Below are 21,617 nucleotides of genomic sequence, written 5' to 3' on the forward strand. Positions count from 1 at the left end.
AAGTCACTTCACCCTGTTTGCCTCAGTTTCCGCATCTGGAAAATGAGCTGGAGAAGGAAATGGCACACCACTCTAGTATCTTTGCCTAGAAAACCTCAAATGGGGTCATGAAGAGTTGGACAGGACTGAAACAAATGAACAACAACTACCTCAAAGGTCCAATTTCTTGTAATTTCTATTTATTCATAGACAATTCTTCCTTTTTATCATAACCATGTTGAACCAGAAGTCAACATGGTGGGGGTGAGAGATGGAGCTAGGTGACTCAGTGGAATGAGAGCCAGACCTAGGGATGGGAGGTCTTGGGTTCAAATGTAGCCTCTGACATTTACTAGCTGTGTGACCCGTGAGCTACTTAACCCCCATTACCCAGTTCTTACTGCTCTTCTACTTTGGAACCAATACACAGTATTGATTTTAAAACAAAAGATAAGGGTTAAAAAAAAAAGTCAATGTACACTGTATTCGCTGGCTAAAAACGAAGAATCCTGTCAACCATGAGCAGCTGCCAAATGAGCCATCCTGGGTCTTAGCTTGTTAGCTTCTCCAAAGGAGAAGAGGTTCTAAGGCTGGCAGAAAAGGCGGGAAAAGGAAATCAACTACAACTCCCAACAGGCTCCGCTTCTAAGCGTGACATCATCACCCGGCTTCACCCTCCTCCTTCCTCCCTCCCTCGTCCGTCCTCAACTCGCCTCCCATCCCCCAGCACGGAACGCTCCCGGTACAAACTACATTTCCCAGGAGGCCTCGGGCCGTTCAACAGCCCTTCTCTCCCAGTCCAGCTCGGCGAACGCCATCGCCTGGGCGCGCGCGCGCGCGCTCTCTCGCTGGCCCGAGAGGAGCGAGCGTGTGAGGGAGGGGGAGGGCCAGGCTGGGGAGGGGGCGGGGGGACGGCTCGCTCGCTCGCTCGCTCGCTCGCAAGATGGCGGACGAGGACGGGGAAGGGATTCACCCTTCAGCCCCTCAGCGGAACGGCGGCGGCGGAGGCGGCGGCGGGTCCGGGCTCCTGGGCGCCGGGAACGGCGGCGGGGGCGGCCCGCGGGTGGTGCGCATCGTCAAGTCCGAGTCTGGCTATGGCTTCAACGTCCGGGGCCAAGTGAGCGAGGGCGGGCAGCTGCGGAGCATCAACGGGGAGCTGTACGCGCCGCTGCAGCATGTGAGCGCCGTGCTGCCCGGGGGGGCGGCCGACCGTGCCGGGGTGCGCAAGGGGGACCGCATCCTGGAGGTGTGAGTATCGGGGCCCCGGCCCCCGCCCGCCCCCCGAGGCGCTGTCTCTGCGGCGCTCCCCCTGCCCCCACCGACGGCCAGCAGCCACCCCTCCCTGCGACCCCCCGGGCTGACCGGGCAGGACTCCGAGCCTTTTCCGATGTGCTCCTGCCTCTTCCTTCTTCCAATACCCTGACAGGCCGGCGTCCTCCTGGGCCCCCTTCGTGTGCTCTCCTTGTACCCCTCTAATGCCCTGGCATCCCTTCCTGTGCCCTTCCACCCCGGTGCCATTCGTATACGTCCTTTTGTCTATGTTTCGGCCCTCATTTGGGCCAGGTACCCATGGGTCTCACTTGTGCCTGGTGGCATTTTCCATTCCCTTGCCCTACATCCTGTTCTTCTGTTCCCTCCTCCCCCCAATCTTCCAAGTTTCATGCCTTTGCCTTTCTATACAGTTTCTTCCCATCCCTCCCACTCCCTGCAGCCCCTACCTTTTTAAGTTCTCTTCTTCATCAGCCTTGTTGCAGTCCCTACTGCGTGCGTACGTGCGTGTGTGTGTGTGTAGTGCCCATCAGTGGGTTTATTGTAGTACTCCCATTGCCTCCATTCCTTTCCCCCCAATGTCTTTCACTCTTTCTGTATTGCCCGTATTCCTTACTCCTTTTTTCTTGTACATTTTTCTTTGACTGGCTTGCCTCATTCTCCTTTCCTAAAATATTCTGTCTTTGCCTCTCTGCTTTCCTAAATTTTCTTTCAATCACAGAAGTCCCTCCCTACCTTCAGGCCTTCACCTAATAAAACAGTTGCTTAGCCCGGAGTTTAAGAGGCAGACTTGTATCCTGAAGGTGTGTCTGGTGAATAGAGTGGCCTCTCCCTCCATCCACGTTTGTTTTCTTCTGTGACACTTTTCCTTTGGAATTCCTCATCCTTCCTACCTCAGTGATAATGACTTATCTAAGAAAGTAGGATGTTAGGAATTCCACCCTTCCCCCCTTAGGTGAATATATCTTTTCCCTCTACTTTCTACTGCTTTGCCTACAGTTTCGCTTTTCTCCCACCTGCTGTGCCAATATATTACTCTTCTGGGGGATCAGGGCCCTGAGACCTATATTGCAGTGGTGATCTTTTTTCCCCCCATTACCTGAGCCCAGAATTCTATTCTTTCCAGACTATAGAAAATCTATGCCTGTTGTCGTCTCTTGTCAGCAGCCTTGGGAGGTGTAGATTTCCTTTCACTATGGAAGTTCTTGTTAGACTCATTTGCATTTATTTTTGATTTTCATAGTCCATGAAGCTTCTCTGGGCACCATGCAATGGAAAAAAGTGACCGTTGCATCACAGAATTGAACAAATTGAGAAATTCTCTTGAAACTTCATCTATACAACTTCCTTCCACGATTCCAGTTCTTGCCTCTTCTAGTTCCTTCCTTGGTCATGCTGAGTAAGAGTAATAAATCAATTACTAGGTGCACATGACTTTCCCCCTACTTTAAAAAGTGTATGAATGTGTGTTTTTTTTTGTTTTTACATCTCCTTCATTTCTGAATATATCCCTATACCATTCTTTCTCAGCAAAGAATTAAAAAAACGAAAAATAAGCAGTTCAGCAAAATTAACCAATGCTTTAGCTGAGTTTGTCAGTGTATGCACTTTTCCATAATCCACAGTCCCATATTTCCAAAAAGGGAGAGTGGTATCTTTTCTCATCTCTTTTTGGGGACCTGGCTTAATCATCATAATTAGCCTACTATTCAGTTATATTTTCTTTTGTCTTTGATCTTTCCAGCTATGTGGTTATAATTATGTATATTGTTTTTACGGCACCACTTCCTTCAGAGCCAACATCAATTCATATAAATCTTCCCAAACTTCTTAGAATTCTTCATGTTCATGATTTTTATGGTATAGTAATATTCCATTACATTCATGTCCCATAATTTGTTTAGTTATTTTCTAGTTAATGGGAATCCACCTTGTTTCCAGTTTTTTTGCTACCACAGAAAGTGTATCTATAAACATTTTGGTGAATATGGATAGACTTGACTTCTTAAGGGGACTGTCTGATTGCCAGAGGAAGGAGGACATAGCAAGGATTTAATTTCTTTGTTTTGATCATGGTTAGTAAACATGCTTATTTTCCTATAAAAATTTATTTGTTTACTCCCCAAAATATTCCAGTTCTTCCTCTGTAAAATATTTAAGAGAGCTTTCTTCTGTCTTTCAAGTAGATTCTTTGGCCCATCATATCTTGCTCAGAAAAGCTTTGCTTGTTGAAATGTCAAGTGGGGTCTGGGCCAAGGATAGGTAATCATTGTATACATGTGGTTTGAATTGTGATTGTGTGTATATTTTGATCCTTTGAGTTTCCACATAATAATGATATTTTAAAACTTTGTGCCATTTGTGTTTTTTTTTCAAAAGAATTACAGTTGTATTTTTCCACTTTGTACAGTTGTTTGGGCAATTTATGGTTGTATTTGTGGGCAGAGGCCTTTATAATTTAGGAGTAAAAGATGTGCAAGTTTGTACATAAATGAAATTGTTACTTTTTAAAAATATTCATTCACAAAGACCCTTCCTACACTGAGACCAGGGTATAGTTTTGGGGACAAATTAGCTAGCATGGTTTACTGTCTCCTCTTTCCCTACAAAATTATATCTGATTTAGGAAATTGCCTTGTTACAGGTATTACAGTATGAATAAGGTTTCTGGGCTCTAAATCTTACTTCAAACTCAAAGACTTCCTATTGAGCAAACTTAATTTTCTACTCTGAAATCTTCTCCATTGTAACATATGTTGCATGTCTGTTTCCTTTGATGTGAATGCACTCATAGGCTAAAGAATGAAGGGTGCATTAAAAAAATGGAACCAAAATAAATGTCTTTGCACTATTATATTATGTAGGCAATGGGAGTTAAGAGACATAGCTAGGAACTGCCTGAAGCCAAATTTGAATCTAGGACTTCTCATCTCCAAGCTTGGCTTTCTGTTCAGTGAGCCACCTAGCTGCCCTGAATTAATTTATTTCTAAAGATTCTGGACTGATCTCTTGCTGCCTTGAGGTTAAGTGTGCTTTGGATGTAGAACTGGTATTTTTCCTCCATAATTTTGAAGATTTCTCTTTGTCACTTGACGTGATGTCTTGGTCTCTTGGGTATGCATTATCTAGTCTTTTGGGGGTGGATTTTATAGCCTTCAGAGTCAGTAGGTCTGTTAATATAGTAAGTGAAGGTAATACTAATGCTTAGTCATTTCAGATTAGTTGAGTGAAGTCCCATTGAGACGGGCAATTGCTAGTCACTATACTATAATGTTTGTCTGTGGTAGTACATAGGAAAGTATACCTTTTATCTCAGTTCTCCCAAACAAAAGCTAAAGGATTAAGAAAATGCCTGCTGAAAGTCAGTTAATATTTACAACTTTTTAAGATTAATTTCCTGGTCATAAAATTTTTCAGTTTCACTATAAAAATGTGAAGCAAAAGATGACTAGCTGCTCTTTGAGAAGTGTCCATTGCAAATCAAGTTCAAGAACGTAACCTTCACTAATTAAGACCTATTAAAAGAGCTATTTTCTCCAATATTGTGTGATTCCATTCTCCATGTAGATTTAGACAGAAGGAAAATCTATATATTATATGATTAGGATTCTGAATTCATTCCTTATTGTCATATTCACTGTGGGAAATGCTTGGAAGGAACCACTAATAGACTATATTTGAAAAATTGATTTAATTATTATGTTCCTATGTTCTAATCTCGGTAGAAAAGCAGTTGCATTGAACAGGATAGTGGACAAACTGGTATCAAGGTTAACTTTTTTTTGTAGCTTCATTTGTATCACTTCCATGATCTAGAATTTTGTACCATTGACTTATTATTATCATTATTTTTACTTTGAGCAAAGTTCCTTTACCTTAGGAAAATTGTGGTGCAGAATTTAGTTGACTTGGGGTTGCTCATGGATAGAATGCCAGGTCCTGAAGTCAGGAGGTCCTGGGTTCAAATGTGGCCTCAGACACTTCCTAGCTGTGTGACCCTGGTCAAGTCACAACCCCAACTGCCTAGTTCTTACCACTTTTCTGCCTTGGAACCAATACTCAGTATCTATTCTAAGACAAAGAAAGGATAGCTATCTATCTATCTATCTATCTATCTATCTACACACAAACACATATAAGAATTTAGTAGGCTTACTTGATCCTACTACCATTCTTTCCAGTGATGTTATTTTGACCTCTGGAATTCAACTGTGTCTTTGTAAACTCAGGTAGGAGTAGAAATTTGGTGGGCAGTCCAGTATTGTCAGATAATTTAATGGCTTTGTGTTTATGTCTTTATCCTCTTAATTATTTTTCTAAGTTGTGAGAGACAGAAGATGACTAAATAGGTATTTGTATCCTTGTTATATTCATTGAACTGACCTCTAGTGAAGGAACTATATCCATCAGAATTATAAATCCAAGAAATAACTTATTTTTGTAGGGAGAATGGAAAACAATTAAAAACTAAATCCAGAAATAGCTTGTATTTTCCTTTCAGAAGCAGCTCCCATAGCAGTACTATGACTAGTGGCTGCCCTCTGTGAGCACATGCAGATTTGCATCAGTATATGGATAAGGTGGTATGCTGGGACCAGTTCTTTTTCCAATCACATTGGCTTGGGACACCTTACTTTCAGATGGTGTCTACTATTTGTTTCTGATGTAGACTTGTTAACGTGTCCCCTGAGGCAACAAATTACTTCTGAAATGAGTCTCATTGGGAAATCCTATGTTCTGACACAGAAGCAAAGTGACTTAATTGACACAGTGAATTCATTGTGATATTTAAAACCTGTGTACATCTTTGCTATTTAACTGCAGTAGTTATATCTGTGTCTGTTAAAGTTCATTTGGTTATAATTTACTATTGATGAATCTAAGGTTTAACCTGAGGCAATTGGACTCACTTTGCTATACCCTTGATCCTGGTTAACTTTCTTGAAAGTGAATACTGTTGGGTAAACAGGAGAGATGCCTTAGGTATTTAAACCTATTTCCTCACAACAGAAAAATAGCTCAAGGGAAATAGTCTACCAACACTTTAAGGTGAATGTCCCCTGAGGGTCTATCCAGTGGTTCTGTTTTCTCCCCATTTTTTTCTCTTTACCATTCTAATTCATTCCCATGGCTTCTACTGCTCTCTCTTAGCAGTTGACTCTCACATCTCTTATTTTCAGTCTTGATCTTACTTCTGAGCTTCAGACCCACACCTCCAACTTTCTATAGGATATTTCCATTTCGATGTTCTCTGGCATCTCAAGCTCAATTCCTCAACTAAGCTTATACCATTTCTCCTTAAACCTCATCTGTTTTCCAACTTTATTATTTCTGACTTGAATTTTTTTCAGTCATTTTTAGACTCTGTGTTTGAAATTTTGGGGCCAGCTTGTACTTCACTCTCTCTAGGTTTTCATCTCTATTTAGTGATTAAGCCCTTTAGATGCATTTGAGCAGCACATCTCAAATCCCTCTAGTGTTACCACCCAAATACAGGTCTTCATCTCATATCTACTGGAAGTATTCCTATTGCTGCAGCCTTCTAATAGGTCTTTCTCCTCCTTTCATCCCTATCATGGAATGGCCCTTTCCCCTTTATTCTCCCCTCTCTGTTATCTATCCTTCATGGCACAGCCAGAATAATTTTTCTCTTGGATTGATCTGGACTGAGGTTGTCCATTAGATTTTGGTGATTCCCTGTGGTATACCAGGTAAAGTTTAGATTACTTTGTCTGGCATTCAGGATACTCCATAATTTAGTGACATCTTACCTTTATTTTTTAGATGATATTTTCTCTCCCTCCAAATTAAGGGGGGGGGAATGAAAAACAAAACCCTAGTAATATATGTATAGTCAAGCAAAACAAATTCCCATCTTGGCTAAATTCAGACATATATCTTCTTTGGAGTCTACTAACACCTCTGGGTCAGGATGTGGGGCAGCAGGCTTTTAATGGTGTGGTTTGTCACCCTCTCACTCCAGTCTTATGATTCTCTTCTTTGTACTTGTAAATCTCCTCAAACTGGATTACTTTGCACCCAGAACACAGACTTTACTGCCTCACCTCTATGCCTTTTCTCATGTTATTCCCTATGCCTATAATATCTTTTCCCTTTCCCTCTTATTATGCCCCTAGGCTCCCAGTGCTTTGTCTGGTGAATTCCTACCCATCCTTTTAAGCCCAACTCAAATGCTTCTTCCATAAAACCCTTCTTCCAGTTGCATCTGGGTGATGACGTTGGACCTTACATAACAACTTGATTTTGTAAGACTTTAATGTAGTTAGGTAATGTTGTGTATTTTAGACCTCTGGGTTTGTGTCTTATTCTCCTACCTAAGTGTAAGCCTCATAAAGACAGGAATTGTGTCTTAATCTGAACTTTGGATTTTTCCTAGCACTTACTATAAATTTAATATTTGTTTAAAGGAATGAATAGTTGCTCACTACCATTTATTTTGTATGTGAATGGCAGAACATGGCTCTGTGTGCTAAAACTTGTGATATTGGGGAAGGTGATTTATCTCTTTTTTGTCAGAAGGGGAAATTGTTGTATAAGGAATCTGAGTAGGTTTCTCAAGATTATCTTGTTTTGTCTCAGGTTTTATTTATTTGGCTTTTTTTTTTTTTAAGATGAAGATGGAAAAATCCAAATTTTAACACTTAGATTTAAGAGGGCAACTGGTGGAGAGCAACTTGAATCTTCTGATATGTTTCAAGCCCCCAAATGAATATAATCTGATTTTAGAATTCCTTAGGAATAGAAGTAAACTGTGAGTTTCATTTTTGTGCTGTAGAACAGGATTTGATGCCTGTACTCTTGCTGACTCTCTCCTTTTTTTCTTTTAGTATGTTGCATATGTTGATGGGAGTTAAAGGAATTAAAAATAGAAAACAACCTATTTTAATATCAAAATTCACCTCCCCCCATCAATTTCAGAATGAAAATCAAAGGAAAACACTTCACACAAATACAAGGATTAATGATGATGACAAAGTTAATTCTCTTTGCTTGAAATATCATCAGGAATACTAAAAAGGTGAAGTTTTCTAGTGTGAAATGAGTCAAGAATTGGGTAATATACATACACATGGAATTCTTTAATAATTACTTATTCTTTTGGCCCTTGCCAACCAAATGCTAGTTGAAGAAATAGACTTAATCTCCAGGATATTTCAGATCCTGAGCAAGAAATAAGGAATTCTATTTGAGTATAGTTGTTTTTACCTTACCAGTGAACTTTCTCTATTAAAGAAACCTCTCTTTCAAAGTGATTTGTTCTTTCTTAAGGTACTTGAAACTCTTCAGACATGATTGTCCAACCTCATAGTAACACTTCAAAAAGAGATCTGAATTTTCTATAGGCTTGAGACATTTTATTAGCTTATTCTGCTTTGGAAAAATACAGAATGACCTATAGGAGCATGGTGGCATTTGTTTATGCAGTTATATTCTCTCAGCTGGTTGCAAGGAGGGCTATCTGCCAAAAAGTCACCTTACAGAAATATGTGATAGCTTGACTAGATTGGCTTTAAAAAAATAGCGTTGGGGTATTTTTGGAAAGTACTATGAGTGTTCTATGTTGAGTGCTGTTGTCTGGTATATTTAAACAAAGAGGCTTAATAAATGAAAATACTTTGTCCACTTTACAATTTTGAGAATGGAAGTTTTTAAAACATTGGCTTTCAGGTGATGGAATATTATTGTGCAAAAAGGAATAATAAAGTGGAGGAATTCCATGGATACTGGAATGACCTCCAGGAAGTGATGCAGAGCGAGAGGAGCAGAACCAGGAGAACAATGTACACAGAGACTAATACACTGTGGTATAATCGAACGTAATGGACTTCTCCATTAGTGGCGGTGTAATGTCCCTGAACAATCTGCAGGGATCCAGGAGAAAAAACACTATTCATAAGCAGAGGACAAACTGAGGGAGTAGAAACACTGAGGAAAAGCAACTGCCTGACTACAATGGCTGAGGGGACATGACAGAGGAGAGACCCTAAACGAATACTCTAATGCAAATACTAACAACATGGCAATGGGTTCGAATCAAGAACACATGTGATACCCAGTGGAATCACACGTCGGCTACGGGGGGTGGGAGGGAGGAAAAGAAAATGATCTTTGTCTTTAATGAATAATGCATGGAAATGATCAAATAAAATACTATAAAATTAAAAAAAAAAGAATACCAAAAAAAACACATTGGCTTTCAGCTTATCTTGCAGATCAAGTTAAGGCCATTTGATGTGAGTTTCCTTACCTTCTCATCTCTTTTCTCCTAAACTTAGTGCTATTACCTTCTCTTTTCTTTTCCCTCATAGAAATATACCTATTACATACTAAATTTAATTCCTTTTTATCCCATTCTTTACCATTTTCTCCAGAATGTTGCTGTAGTAGATGTTCTTTGCCTTTCTGTCTGTCTGTCTTTGTCTCTCTCTGACACTCTCATGCTTCTTTAGTTTCTTTCTCCATGATTCCTTTTTACTTACCTACAAACCTGCATAGGTCACTCTGAACTTAAAAACAGTCTTTAACTCTTCTTCTCTGTACAGCTCCTATCCTATCTCTTTATTCTTCACTGCTAAGGTTTTTTTAATTGATAAATTGTGTTTCAGTGCTTTGTATAAAAACCCTGATAGATTTACAGGTCAGTCCCTCACAATATAAAATCCTTGAAAACAAGAGAGAACAAAAAAGTGATTGCAATTGACTTTACATGAAGTGTTATCCCTGAGTACTTGTTTGTTTCTTAAAAGAGAGGAAGAATGTATAATTTAACTTTGGTACCAATGTCCACAGCTTTATAAAACAATATTGATAAAAATAACTAACATTTATATAGCTTCTTAAGCTTTGCTAAGTGCTGTATGTATATCATCTTACATAATATTTATAACAGCCCTTGGAGATGCTATTATTCCCATTTTGCAAGTGAAGCTGAGGCATATAGAGGTTAAGTGATTGCTCAGGATCTTACAGCTCATATCGGACGTAGGATTTAAACTCTGATCTTTCTGACTTCAAGTCTGGCACTGTATTCACTAAGCCAACATGACCAAGTTGTATTGTTATTTAAAGTTATCTTCATTTATAAAGGTGTGGTCATTGTTTGTGTGCCCTTTGGGTTTTGCTTTCTTCACCTTACACAGTTTTCCCCATATTTCTTTGAATTATTCCTATTTATGATTCCTTTTGCATAATAATATATATGTATTAATTTACCATAACTTAGCCATTCTCTAGACATCAAGCATAGTTCATTTTCAACTTTTTGCTCTTAGAGATAGTGCTCCTGTCATGTCCAAATGCGTCTTTTCTTCTTTTCAGTAAACTCTGTTATAGAAGCCTAGTAGAAGAATCTTTGGATCAAAGGTAGCAAACAATTTTGTGCCTTTTTTTGAATAATTCCAGTTTATTTTCCAACATGACTATACCAAGTCACAATTGGACCAATAGTGAATTAATGTACTAGTTTTGCCAAAGCTTTACCAACACTGAATTTTTCCTTTTACCATCTTGCCAATTTGTTGAATGTGTAATGATTCCTCAAGTTAAAAAAAAAATTCATTCTTCTTATTGCCTTTTGGTAATTTTCTTGACAAAAATTGTCCAACCCTAGGCCAACAAGCTTATATTAAGTACCTTCTAAGTAACCGGGGCCTATTGGGAATACAAAATTATTTGAACAAAAAATGATCCCTGTACTCAAAGAGATATATAAACAAAAACATATATGATGATTTTTTTTTTTGAGGAAGGTGCAAACACTAATAACTTTTCCAAAGTCTTTTCATAGGAAATGCCATGTAAGCTGAACCTTGAAGGAATTTATGGATTCTATGACAAAGGAAAAGGAGTACATTCCAGGCATCAGAAACAGTGTGTACAAAGTACTGAGGAGAGAGATTTAAGTGCTGAGTTAGGGGAAAAGTGAGTAGGCCAGTTTGGCGGGACCATAGACTGTGTTAGGGGCCATATTGTGCAATAAGCCTGGGAAGTTGGTCACTCAGTAAACATTTATGAAGCACCAACTATGGGCCAGGTCATGTACCAAATGCTGGGGATATAGAGAAAGCTAGAAGAGAATCCTTGTTCTCAAGGAGTTCACAATCTGATGGGACAGACAACATGCAAACAACTCATAAACAGGATGTTGAGATACTGAATTTAAGACAAAGGCTTCCTGTGGAAGGTGGAATTTTTATCAAGACTTGAAGGAAAAAGGAAGTCAGGAGGTAGAGATGAGGAGGGAGAGCATTCCGGATAAGAGGGACAGCTGATGAAAATGTCTGGAGTTGGCAGGTAAGGGTGTTGTTCAAGGAATGTAAGGAAACCGGTGTCACTGGATATCTGGGTACATGAAGGGGATGTAAGGTGTAAGGAGATTTGGAAGGTAGAGGGGAGGCCTGATTTTGAATGGCAAATGGAATTTTAGCTTTCATCCTGGAGGTCATAGTGAGCCATTGGATTTATTCAATGGGAGAATTGGGAGTATGGTGACATGAATGGAGCCAGATTCTAAAGTGTTTTAAGTGTAGGCCGAGGGTTTGTATTGTATTCTAAAATCAATAAAGAACCACTGAAGTTTCTTGAGTGAAGGAGTGACATGGTCAGTTTTATGCATTAGATTATTTTGGCTGCTGTGTTAAGGATAGATTGGGCAGGGATAGACAGGAAGGTTGGAGGTCCATTTGAGAGGTTGTTGAGGTAATGGTCCAGGAGAGAGGTAGTGAGTTCCTGAAATAGAGTGATGGTGGCAGCAGTGTGAATGGAGAGCAGAGGATAGATATGAAAGAGATGGGTATAGAATCAATAAAACTTAGTAGCTGATTGAATATGAGGGGGCAGTGTGAGGGAGGAGGTGCTTATGTGATTCTGAGGTTAAATGGAATGACTGAAAGGATGATGATGCTTATAACAGAAATAGAGAAGCTTAGAAGAAGGTGGGGTTAGCCGTATGTTATGTCTTAGACATGTTGAGTTGGATATTATGGAAACAATATCAGATTGTTAATCAGTAATATTCAACTGGATATAAGGAGCAAGATTAGAGCTAGATATAGGTTGAGGGGTTCATCTCCTAGAGAAGATATTTGAACCCATGGGAGGTAATGAACTTACTGAAGGGATAGGATTGAAGGAGTAAAGAAGAGGACCTAGGATAGAACCTTAATGTCTCCAAAACAGATGCTTCGTTTCCTTACCATCTCTTCTCCCTTCAGTTCCTTGGACTGTGGTTTCTGCTTCTACCATTCTACTGAAACTGCTCTCTAAAAAAAGTTCACCAATGACCTCTGCACTTCATAATCTTTCTTAACTTGATACTGATCTTCACCTCTTTCTATTGAAGGTTTCTCTTTTCTTTGAGTTCAAAGACATGGACATGTCTCTTAGTTCTCCTTCTGCCTCTAATTACACATCTGTTTTCTTTGCTAGTCCCTCATTTTTTTTTTTGGAATTTTATGGTGGTTTATTTATTTATGGTGGTTTATTTTATTTAATAGAAGAAAGAAATTAAGAATGAGGGAAAAGGGAAAAGATCTACTCCAGAGTTCAGCTTCCATGTACAAGATGAGGGGCCTCCTTGGAGGCTGGTGCCTTCAGAAGGATCAAAGGGAAAGGCAAGTCAGCCTTAACACTAAACTAACCACATGATCTCCCAAGGGAAGCAGTCTCAAGACCCACGCTTCAGAGCTCCGTCAAGTTCCACCACCAAAGTCCACCAAAGCCACAAAGGTACCCCTCACAGGAAGGGACACAAAATATAAAGGCAGTTCTTTACATCACTTCCTGTCTCTCACATGTGCCAATGGTGGCTTAAACTTGGCTTAGGACAGTCCAGGGAGTCAGTCAGTTGTTTGATTTGTCACTGGCTAGCACACACACAATCATCTTCTACCTCTAAATCTACTAACTGCAGGTGCATACAAAATATCACCCAAGAGGAAACTACAATAGTTAAAGCTAAGAGGGGAATAGAAAGACAGCAAAACCAATGTTTGCTGGGCACATTGACAAAAACCAATGGGGGCAATCCCCTTTTGGCATAAGAGTATACAATCAAATAAATGTTCAATCAACCTTCAGTTCAACCAACCACACCCAAAGTTCATTATGGATCTTCTTGATGTAGTGTAGGTTTTTCAGGCATCTTTCTGCAACAGTTCATTCTCTGGATTTAGGAGTTAGCAAGTTTCTTTCCTTGAAGATCTTTCTCGAACAAAAAAAATTTTAAATCTTGGATTTTTATGAAAATACAATCCCCCCCTAAAGAGGGTGTTGAGAACCACCCAGTTCAGCTCAGGATGGATGCAAGGCTGAGTTATGGTGGTATGAGTCAATTATCAAAAGAAGAGGAAAAAAACTCAAAAGCACAAAGAAAAATGGGTTTTGGGAGAAAAAAAATCAAAATCAGAATCAAAATATCAAAATTTTATATATATAAAATTTTGAGTAAACAATAAATTCATAATAGACCCTTGTATTAGGGTCCAAGTAATTTCCATACAAGTCTGTAGGAAAGAATGCAGTAATATTTCACTTACCCATTTGCAGCCAAGACTACAGGAAGTTGCCATACTATAAGAGAGAAAAAGGACCAGATTTTTGTATGTGATAGGGGAGTGTCATTCCCTGGTCTGATTTTTTGTCATTCTCAGGCATAGGGGGAGCCAGGATAGCCAAACTTTTGGTACTTGTCTGTATTTCACAAAGAGTGTGGATACAAGGAAGTCCTACATCTTAACATATGTCAAGTGTCGCAACCTTGAGTCTCACACTAGGTTCAAGTCCCTTTGTAATGGCTTAGAAGTACATCAATCCTACCTGGATTGGTTTTTCTTTTGACCTGTGTGCTCTTTTTGGCACTATTCAGGTTAAGTCTGTGCTCCTTTTTTGATCCCATTTTCTAGAATCAGACACAAACATTAATCACAGTCCCATAACATTTATCAATAAATGGCAGGTTCCTATAGTCTAAAGCTATTTGGGTTTGCATTAATAGTATTGCAAGCATATATATTTTAAATTATATTCCTGCAGAATAAAAAATAATATTGACTGTATGTACCTAAGTACAAGAAATGAGAAAAAGAAAAAAATCAAATATTCTAATCAAAATAAAAGAAAAGCAATAATAAAATCCAAAAATCCAATGTGTTCCCCAAAACAGTATCCACTTGTCTATGGATTATGGTCTCCAATGCATGTGGTAGGATACAGTCTCAATACTGGTGACATGTGCTTCAAATGCAAAAAATGAGAGAAAAAATTCAAATACTGTATGGCACAAGTAAAGTGCAACAATAGTACAGATCAATAGGAAAGAAAAATAAAAATATTAAAAATGTGTATAATATAATCACAGGGGTACTGTATTCAAAAATCCATTTTTTCTATTTTCCTTCTTCCTTCTTTGCTACTATTTGAGGAGAGACAAAACTGAAAAGGGTTAATATCTACAAAAAAACAATAGAATCTAAAGGACACCACCTTCTGCCCCACATGGAGGGCAGTAGCACCCTTACTATTTCTTGAACAAGCTCCACTTAAGATATACTGTTGTGGGGTCATTTGGTTTGAGTTATCATTTTCCCCAATTTCTATTCCTATTATCATTCCTAAAGTTGTGGTTTCTATTATCATTATTAGTTATTCCTATAATTATTATTTCTATAGTTATTGAATTGCATATTATTTCTGAATAGCTTTAATACATTTCTACACTCCATTATTTTGTGGCCCTCCTCAGTTGGCAGATAATGGATAATTAGATTCTTGGAGAGGGGCAAGTGCCATTGGTTGAGTATCATGCCCTTTTTCCTGTTTATCAATCTTATCTCAAATATTTCAATTCTTTCCAATTGTCTCCATGAAATCATTGTATCCATGAAAACAACTCCCAAGGCTGTATCCTGGGGCACCTAGAGGGAAGGTGCCAAAACCAATTCTCAAAAAGCATAGCCTGTGAGCCCCTCATCATGGTCACACAGTCATCCCTCAGCTAATCACACAGGTCTAGATAATGCTTCTGGTTAGCAATGACTTTCCAAAATGGTAGGCCCCCAACATGAGTCTCCAGATGTGGGCTGACCAGCACCTAGTACAAAGGGATGCCCATGTATCCTTCCTAGAAGCTGTCTCTCAGCACAACCCAAATTTTCTCAGACTTGTTGGTCAACACATCACAATGCTGACTCACAGTAAGATTGTGCTCTCTAACATCTCTTAAGAGCTTCCAACAATTCCTCATTCTAGCTTCTCCTTAAAGATGTCCATAGAAAGAGAAACCCCTTGGAAGCCCTGAGGCTGGGGGCTAGTCCCTCATTTTAAGTGACTTATCCAGGGTCACACTAAAAAGATTTGAACTCAGGTCCTCCTCACTCCAGGCTTGGTGCTCTGTCCACTGTGCTACTTAGCTGCTTTCTGATCTTACTATTTGACAGTACTAGATACATCACCATTAATCCAATCTTCCATTTTCAAAACTTGGGGATTTTTTACTCCTTCAGTTACCAATTACTGTCAGTTCCATATCTCTGTCCTCTTATCTCCAATTTCTATTCCACTACTGCCAGATGAACACAGAATCTCATAAATCTATCTCAATTATTGCAACAGTCTCGGACTTTTATTCTTTTCTTTTCTTTTTTTAAACCCTTACCTTCGGTCTTAGAATCAACATTTTATATTGGTTTTAAGGCAGAAGAGCAGTAAGAGCTATAATAAATACATTCCATTTTCTTTCCCAATTCAGAGAATTATCTCTTATAACAAAGAATTAAAAGGATACAAGGAAAAAGCAGTTTAGTAAAACTAACACATGAACCAAATCTTTGCATTGTACCATACCCATATCTACCACTTCTGGTAAGAAGGTTTGGAGATGCATTTTCTCCCCTCTTCTGGGTCAATCTTGATCATTAAAATAGTCTTTGATTAGTTCTTCTTTCTACTTCGGTATCCTCTTCTTAATCTGATCTTCATATTGTTCCAAGTCCTTTTATAAGTCTGCCTTAAAGATCTGGTCATGTCATTCCTCTTTAATAACTTCTTGTTGTGAACTTCAGACTTCTTTGTCTTAAGTGCTCCATATCTGAGCACTGTTGTCCCTTTTAAGGTTCATATTGTGCCTTGGCACATAATTCTACCATGTTCAAATTTAACTCTCTGCTTTTCCTTACTTTTCTGGTGGTTTTTCCATCTGTGCTTGGAATACCTTCTCTCCATGATTTTCACCCTTTGGATTCCTCTGCCCTTTGAAGTCCAACTCAAATGCTACCTTCTCCATGAAATCTTCCTGGTTCTCTTCATAATTATATTTTCCTTTGGAACTTAGATTATATTCTATTTTATAAACCTTTAAAGCATTCCTATAATATTGTATATTAACATTATACATATATATTTGTATTTGATCATCTTTCTCTAGATTGTTAACTCCCTAAAGGGCAGAGACTTACACAGTGCTCTGCAAACAACAGGTGCTTAATAAATGTTAAAATGAGTAACAGTGAAACATTTAGTAATCCATGAGTTGTTAGGGTAGTGAGATTATGTGTTATGTCTTATTAAAATGTAATGTTTTTTCTCCCACATTGGATTTTCGATGTTTCCCCTTCTTCACTGTACTATCAAAATTTCATCCCGAGTTGTATTTTTACTTCTATTGATCTTAGTGAAAATATAAAACTTAATTTCCTTTGTGGGATCACTTAGCTGAGGGGCTAATAATTTAGTTTAGTTCTTTGGGTTCTAATTAGCATTTATATATGCCTGCGATTAAAAAACAAATCCTATATTTCTGTCCCTCCTGGTACTATGCTAGATGTATTCATTGTGGGCTTCAGTCCTTCAAATTGTGGTTATCATCTCTAATTGCTCAATTTAAGATAAGTTTGCACTGAAAGAGTTGATTGTTAAGGAACTGCATCTAAAAATAACAAATTCTGTTTTATTTTTAATTCAATTTTATTTTATTTTCAATTTCAAATCTTTCTTTTACCTTCCCCTCTACCACCTATTGAGAAAGCAAGAAAAAACAAAAAATCCATTACCTGTGTAGTCATGTAAAAGAAATTCCTGCATTAGCCATGTCAGAGAGAGAGGAATTTGTACTCAGTTTATTTGCTCTTCATTTGGAGGTAGATAGCATGTTTCAACTAAGGTTGGTCATTGTGTTGATCAAAGTTAATAAGTTTTTTTCAAAGTTGATTATCTTCATAATAGAGCTATTGCTGTATAAATTATTCTTCTGGTTCGGCTCACTTCACTTTGCATCACTTCATACAGATCTTCCCAAACTTCTCTGAACCCCTCCCCTTTATCATTTTTTATACTGCATTTGTATTCCATCACATGTATATACCATACTATTTTAGTTTTTCCTCATTTGAATATTCTTTCAATTTGCAGTTCTTTGCTTCCACAGAAACAACTGCTCTAAATAGTTTTTGAACATACAAGTATTTTTCCTCTTTTATCTCTTTGGGACAAATTTTCTTTTGTGCTGTGTTGTCTTTCACACATGAAGATAGTGCTGCTAATTTGTCAGTAATAGAATGTATGCTTTATCTTTTTCTTCAGTGATGTGGATAGATTTGCCTTGATCCACAATTTGGGAGATGGCTGGCTGGGTTTAAGGGACTATGGGTTTATGGAAGTGGTTTATGGAAATTGAGCTGATGACCTTGGCTTCATTAGCTACCAAATTTAGTGAAAAAACTTTTTTTCTATTAAATTTTTTTATTTTTAAAAATTTTCCATGATTCATGTTTTCTTCCTCCCCTCAACCCTCCCCCTTCATGGAGCTGACAAGCAATTCCACTGGGTTATACATATATATTATCACTTGAACCCATTTCCATATTATTCATTTTTGTAAAAGAGTAATCCTTTAAAACCAAAACCTCAGATCACAAATAAAGAAGTGATAAATCATATATTTCCTTCTGGATTTCTACTCCCACAGTTCTTTCTTTAGATGTGGATAGCATTTTCTCATAAGTCCCACAGAATTGTCCTAGATCATTCCATTGCTATTAGTAGCCAAGTCAATTACTTTTGGTCATCCCACAATGTTAGTGTTTCTGTGTATCTGGTTCTGCTTATTTCACTCTTCATTAGTCCATTTAGGTCTTCCTAGTTCTTAGCCATCAATTCATTATTCCTTATTGCACAATAGTATTCCATCACCATCAATACCACAATTTGTTTAGCTATTCCCCAGTTGGGGGACACCCCTTCATTTAATGAAACAACTTTTTTAAAACAAGATTTCTTTCCAACTCCTAAATTAGATTTGTAACTAGTTTAGTAGAAGATTCAGTGGTTATATTTTTTCAAGTGGATTTTTATCATCTTGAGTAATCAAAGAGTCTTTAGTGGTGAGAGTGCAACATGAAAAGGAAAGAAGGAAGTAAGGTTGGGGAAGCCACAGTTTCTGTCTTCAGTGCCCCACAATGAAATTTACCGCCTTAGAGCTTTCCATAACTTTTAGAGGAAGTATCCAGTCTTGCTTCTCAATCAGTTGCTAAGAGATTGGCTTTAGGACGTCTTGGCAGATCAGAAAGGATTATCCAATGGCAGATATTTGTTGGTTTCACCCTGAAAACCTCTGAAATTCCTGTTATATTTTAGTTTTATGTAATCTGAAGGGAGAAGGGTTTGGGACTTGAATTTCATTATCTTAACTTTATCTTTGTATGAAGGCATATGATTATTCTTAGAGTTCACCTGAAATAAATGCTTATCTTCTGATATCAAAATGGTTTTTATTCTTTTCCTTTCTACATTATTTTGGCATAAATTTGAGCTGCTTGGGATGCATGTTTATATTAAAAAAAAACAAATCAAGTTTATTTTTTAATTTTAATCTCTTTTAATGGAAGAAAATTATTTTTAATTGTGCCCATATTGAATGCCATATTCTAATTTTAAACATGTAATTTTATTGCTTATAATAGAAAGCAAAGTAGTCACTGCATAATACTGTACTTGAACAATTTAGAGCCTATTAGTACTTTCCCCAAGTGAGGTTTTTTTTTCTTTTTTTCTTTTAATTTGTAGGATCATGGATTTGGAGCTGGAAAGGATCTTTTTTAAAGGTTATTAAGTCTAAACTCTTCATTTTATAGATGAGAAAACTGAAGCCCCAACAGGTGACTTGCCCAAGGTCATATAGGTAGTAAAAATAAATGGTAAGATTCAGATTTGTACTAAGGTTTTTTAATGCCAAACCCACTTTTAAAGATGATCTTAATATTCAGAGACTTAGGATTCTTTCCTTTATAGTAAAAGAGAAATGGATGAGCTTTCTTATTCCCCATTTCCCTAGCAGTATGCATGTATATACATGCCTAACTCCTTCTTAAAAGTTTAGGCATATTTAAAAATAAATATTACATCTAACTCAAATTCTTTGTCTTTGTAGGACTGTAGAATATTTATAGTTCCTTTGCACCTTTGTATTATAATGTTTTGAGGTTTTGGCATTTTCCCCCTTTCCTTGTAACAAGCCCTATGGATCTATAAAGCATAAAAGACAAACGGATTTGATTTATGTTGATCTTACTGTGTTTGAGAGGCAGAAGTTCTGGTGAGAAAAACAGTGAGCCATCTTAAGTAGGAAGCAGTTCATTAGTATTTTCTCTCCCCTTTTGAGAATTGACCAGCCATGGATGGACACTCGTCAGTTTCTCAGCCAGAGACAAAGGTTTAAGATTTGACAATAGTAGATGAATTGTAACTTTTCTTCTAAGTCTATTCTGTCTTTCTTATTTATTCTCCTATAGGGTAAGAAAAGGAATCTTAACCTTAGAGTCACTAGTTATTTTTGAGGTTGAGGGGTTTTCCATAGAGTGATGGAAATATGTACAGTTTGACCCTTTTGAGGCCAGCTTTTTGTTGTTTATCAAGAAACAGGCCTACAATGTGATTTGTTTTTCAAAAAACTTAATTATTCAAGTCTTTGTGTCCCAGACAGGTAGAAACTTGTCAGAAGTTTGAGTAAAAGAATGTTGCAGAATGATAGTTCTGTGGTTTATCTAAAATATTTAATATGAGTCAGGGGCACTTTGGGAGTCTGGTGAGGCATATGGACCCCTTCTCAGAATTATGTTTTTAAAATCCAAAGGAAGCCAGATATGTTGAAATGAAGCAATCAAAATCTTTAAAAAACAAAACAAGTTCATAGACAAGAAGGGGGAAGAGCAAAATTATTTTCTATAACTTCAACAAGCATTTGATTATAATTTGGAGGTTTTGTTATCTTGTGAAATTTTCCTACTCATATCTTGTATTTGGTAAGTTATTTGTTTCTGATTGAAAAATAGTGTGTTGAATTTATGTGGGTGAGTGGAAAGAGAGGCAGCAACAAATATAATTTTAAAAGTTAATCTTTCTCCATTCGGTTGATCCATTTTATAGGAGAAAAAATACTATTTAACTCTTTAAGAAGTGATGTTTTTTTTGACAGGATTTATAATTTTTTTACCATTGTATTTTGATAGGTGTTTTGATTGATGCCTAACCTTCTGACTTGGTAAGTTTTGGTATTTTTAGTACAGACCAAACTTAATCTTATATTTTTATTGAGACCTTTCTCATTCTAGAGTGACATAAGATCTCAATAGGGACCGTACAGGCAAACCAAATGTTTTAGGTGGGTAGTTAAAGTTTGCTATTTATCAGAAAGTTTGGAAATATTTTTGTGGCCTAGATGCCTTCCGTATGTAAACTGGATATAAAGAAGCTGGTTTGAGGGAGTATGGAGTAGTGTTTAATATTTATGGAATGTACTGAGAGGACAGAAATGTGGAATATATAACTGAAACAGTAAAAGCATAGCCCGTGAAAGCTAATGTATTAGAATACAGAAAATCTGTTACTAACAAACTTGTGCTGCTCCTTCTTTGACCAAGTTTATTACTTATACTTGTGACTCATGACCCAGGAGTACAATAGTCAAGGGCAAAGTACAGCAGGATTTCAAGAGAATTACTCAGTGAGTGTAATGGAAAGATCACTGGATTTGGAGTCAGAGGCCTTGGTTTCAGGTACTGTCTCTGCTTCCAACTTCTTGTATGAATATGGACAAGTTACAGTTGTGCTAGGTCTGTTTCCTTATCTGTTAAATGAGAAGAAGAGTTTGGATGGATAAGCCATATTGAGCTTTAAGGTCTCTTTTTACTTTAAATATGTCATGTCATGTTATTCCTTATATTAGGTATTTACCTAAATAAGATGTTTGATAGGTAAACAGCTTGATAGATGAAAAGGAGTCAGTTGTTGATCAGATGTTAAATGCAACTCCATGTTAAAGTGATGAAGCAGTTCCCTACTTTAATCATTTAATTTCC

The 21,617-nt window shown here is 37.7% G+C and overlaps 1 protein-coding gene across 4 annotated transcripts in view; it reads left to right on the forward strand.

Annotated features, from left to right (window-relative positions):
• Positions 1-860: 860 nt before the first annotated feature.
• SNX27 (sorting nexin 27) overlaps positions 861-21,617 on the forward strand; it is an 84,624-nt gene continuing 63,867 nt past the window's right edge. Inside the window, exon 1 of one of the 4 annotated variants that reach the window (XM_016429173.2) lies at positions 861-1,227. In XM_016429173.2, coding sequence (XP_016284659.1) covers positions 923-1,227 — 305 coding nt within the window. In that variant the 5' untranslated portion in view covers positions 861-922. Of the gene's footprint in view, positions 1,228-20,765; positions 20,801-21,617 lie in introns of those variants that run through there. The other 3 variants (XM_001371710.5, XM_056819413.1, XM_056819414.1) reach the window with 3 other exon arrangements.

Source organism: Monodelphis domestica, chromosome 2, assembly GCF_027887165.1.
Source record: "Monodelphis domestica isolate mMonDom1 chromosome 2, mMonDom1.pri, whole genome shotgun sequence".
Classification (NCBI taxonomy): domain Eukaryota; kingdom Metazoa; phylum Chordata; class Mammalia; order Didelphimorphia; family Didelphidae; genus Monodelphis; species Monodelphis domestica.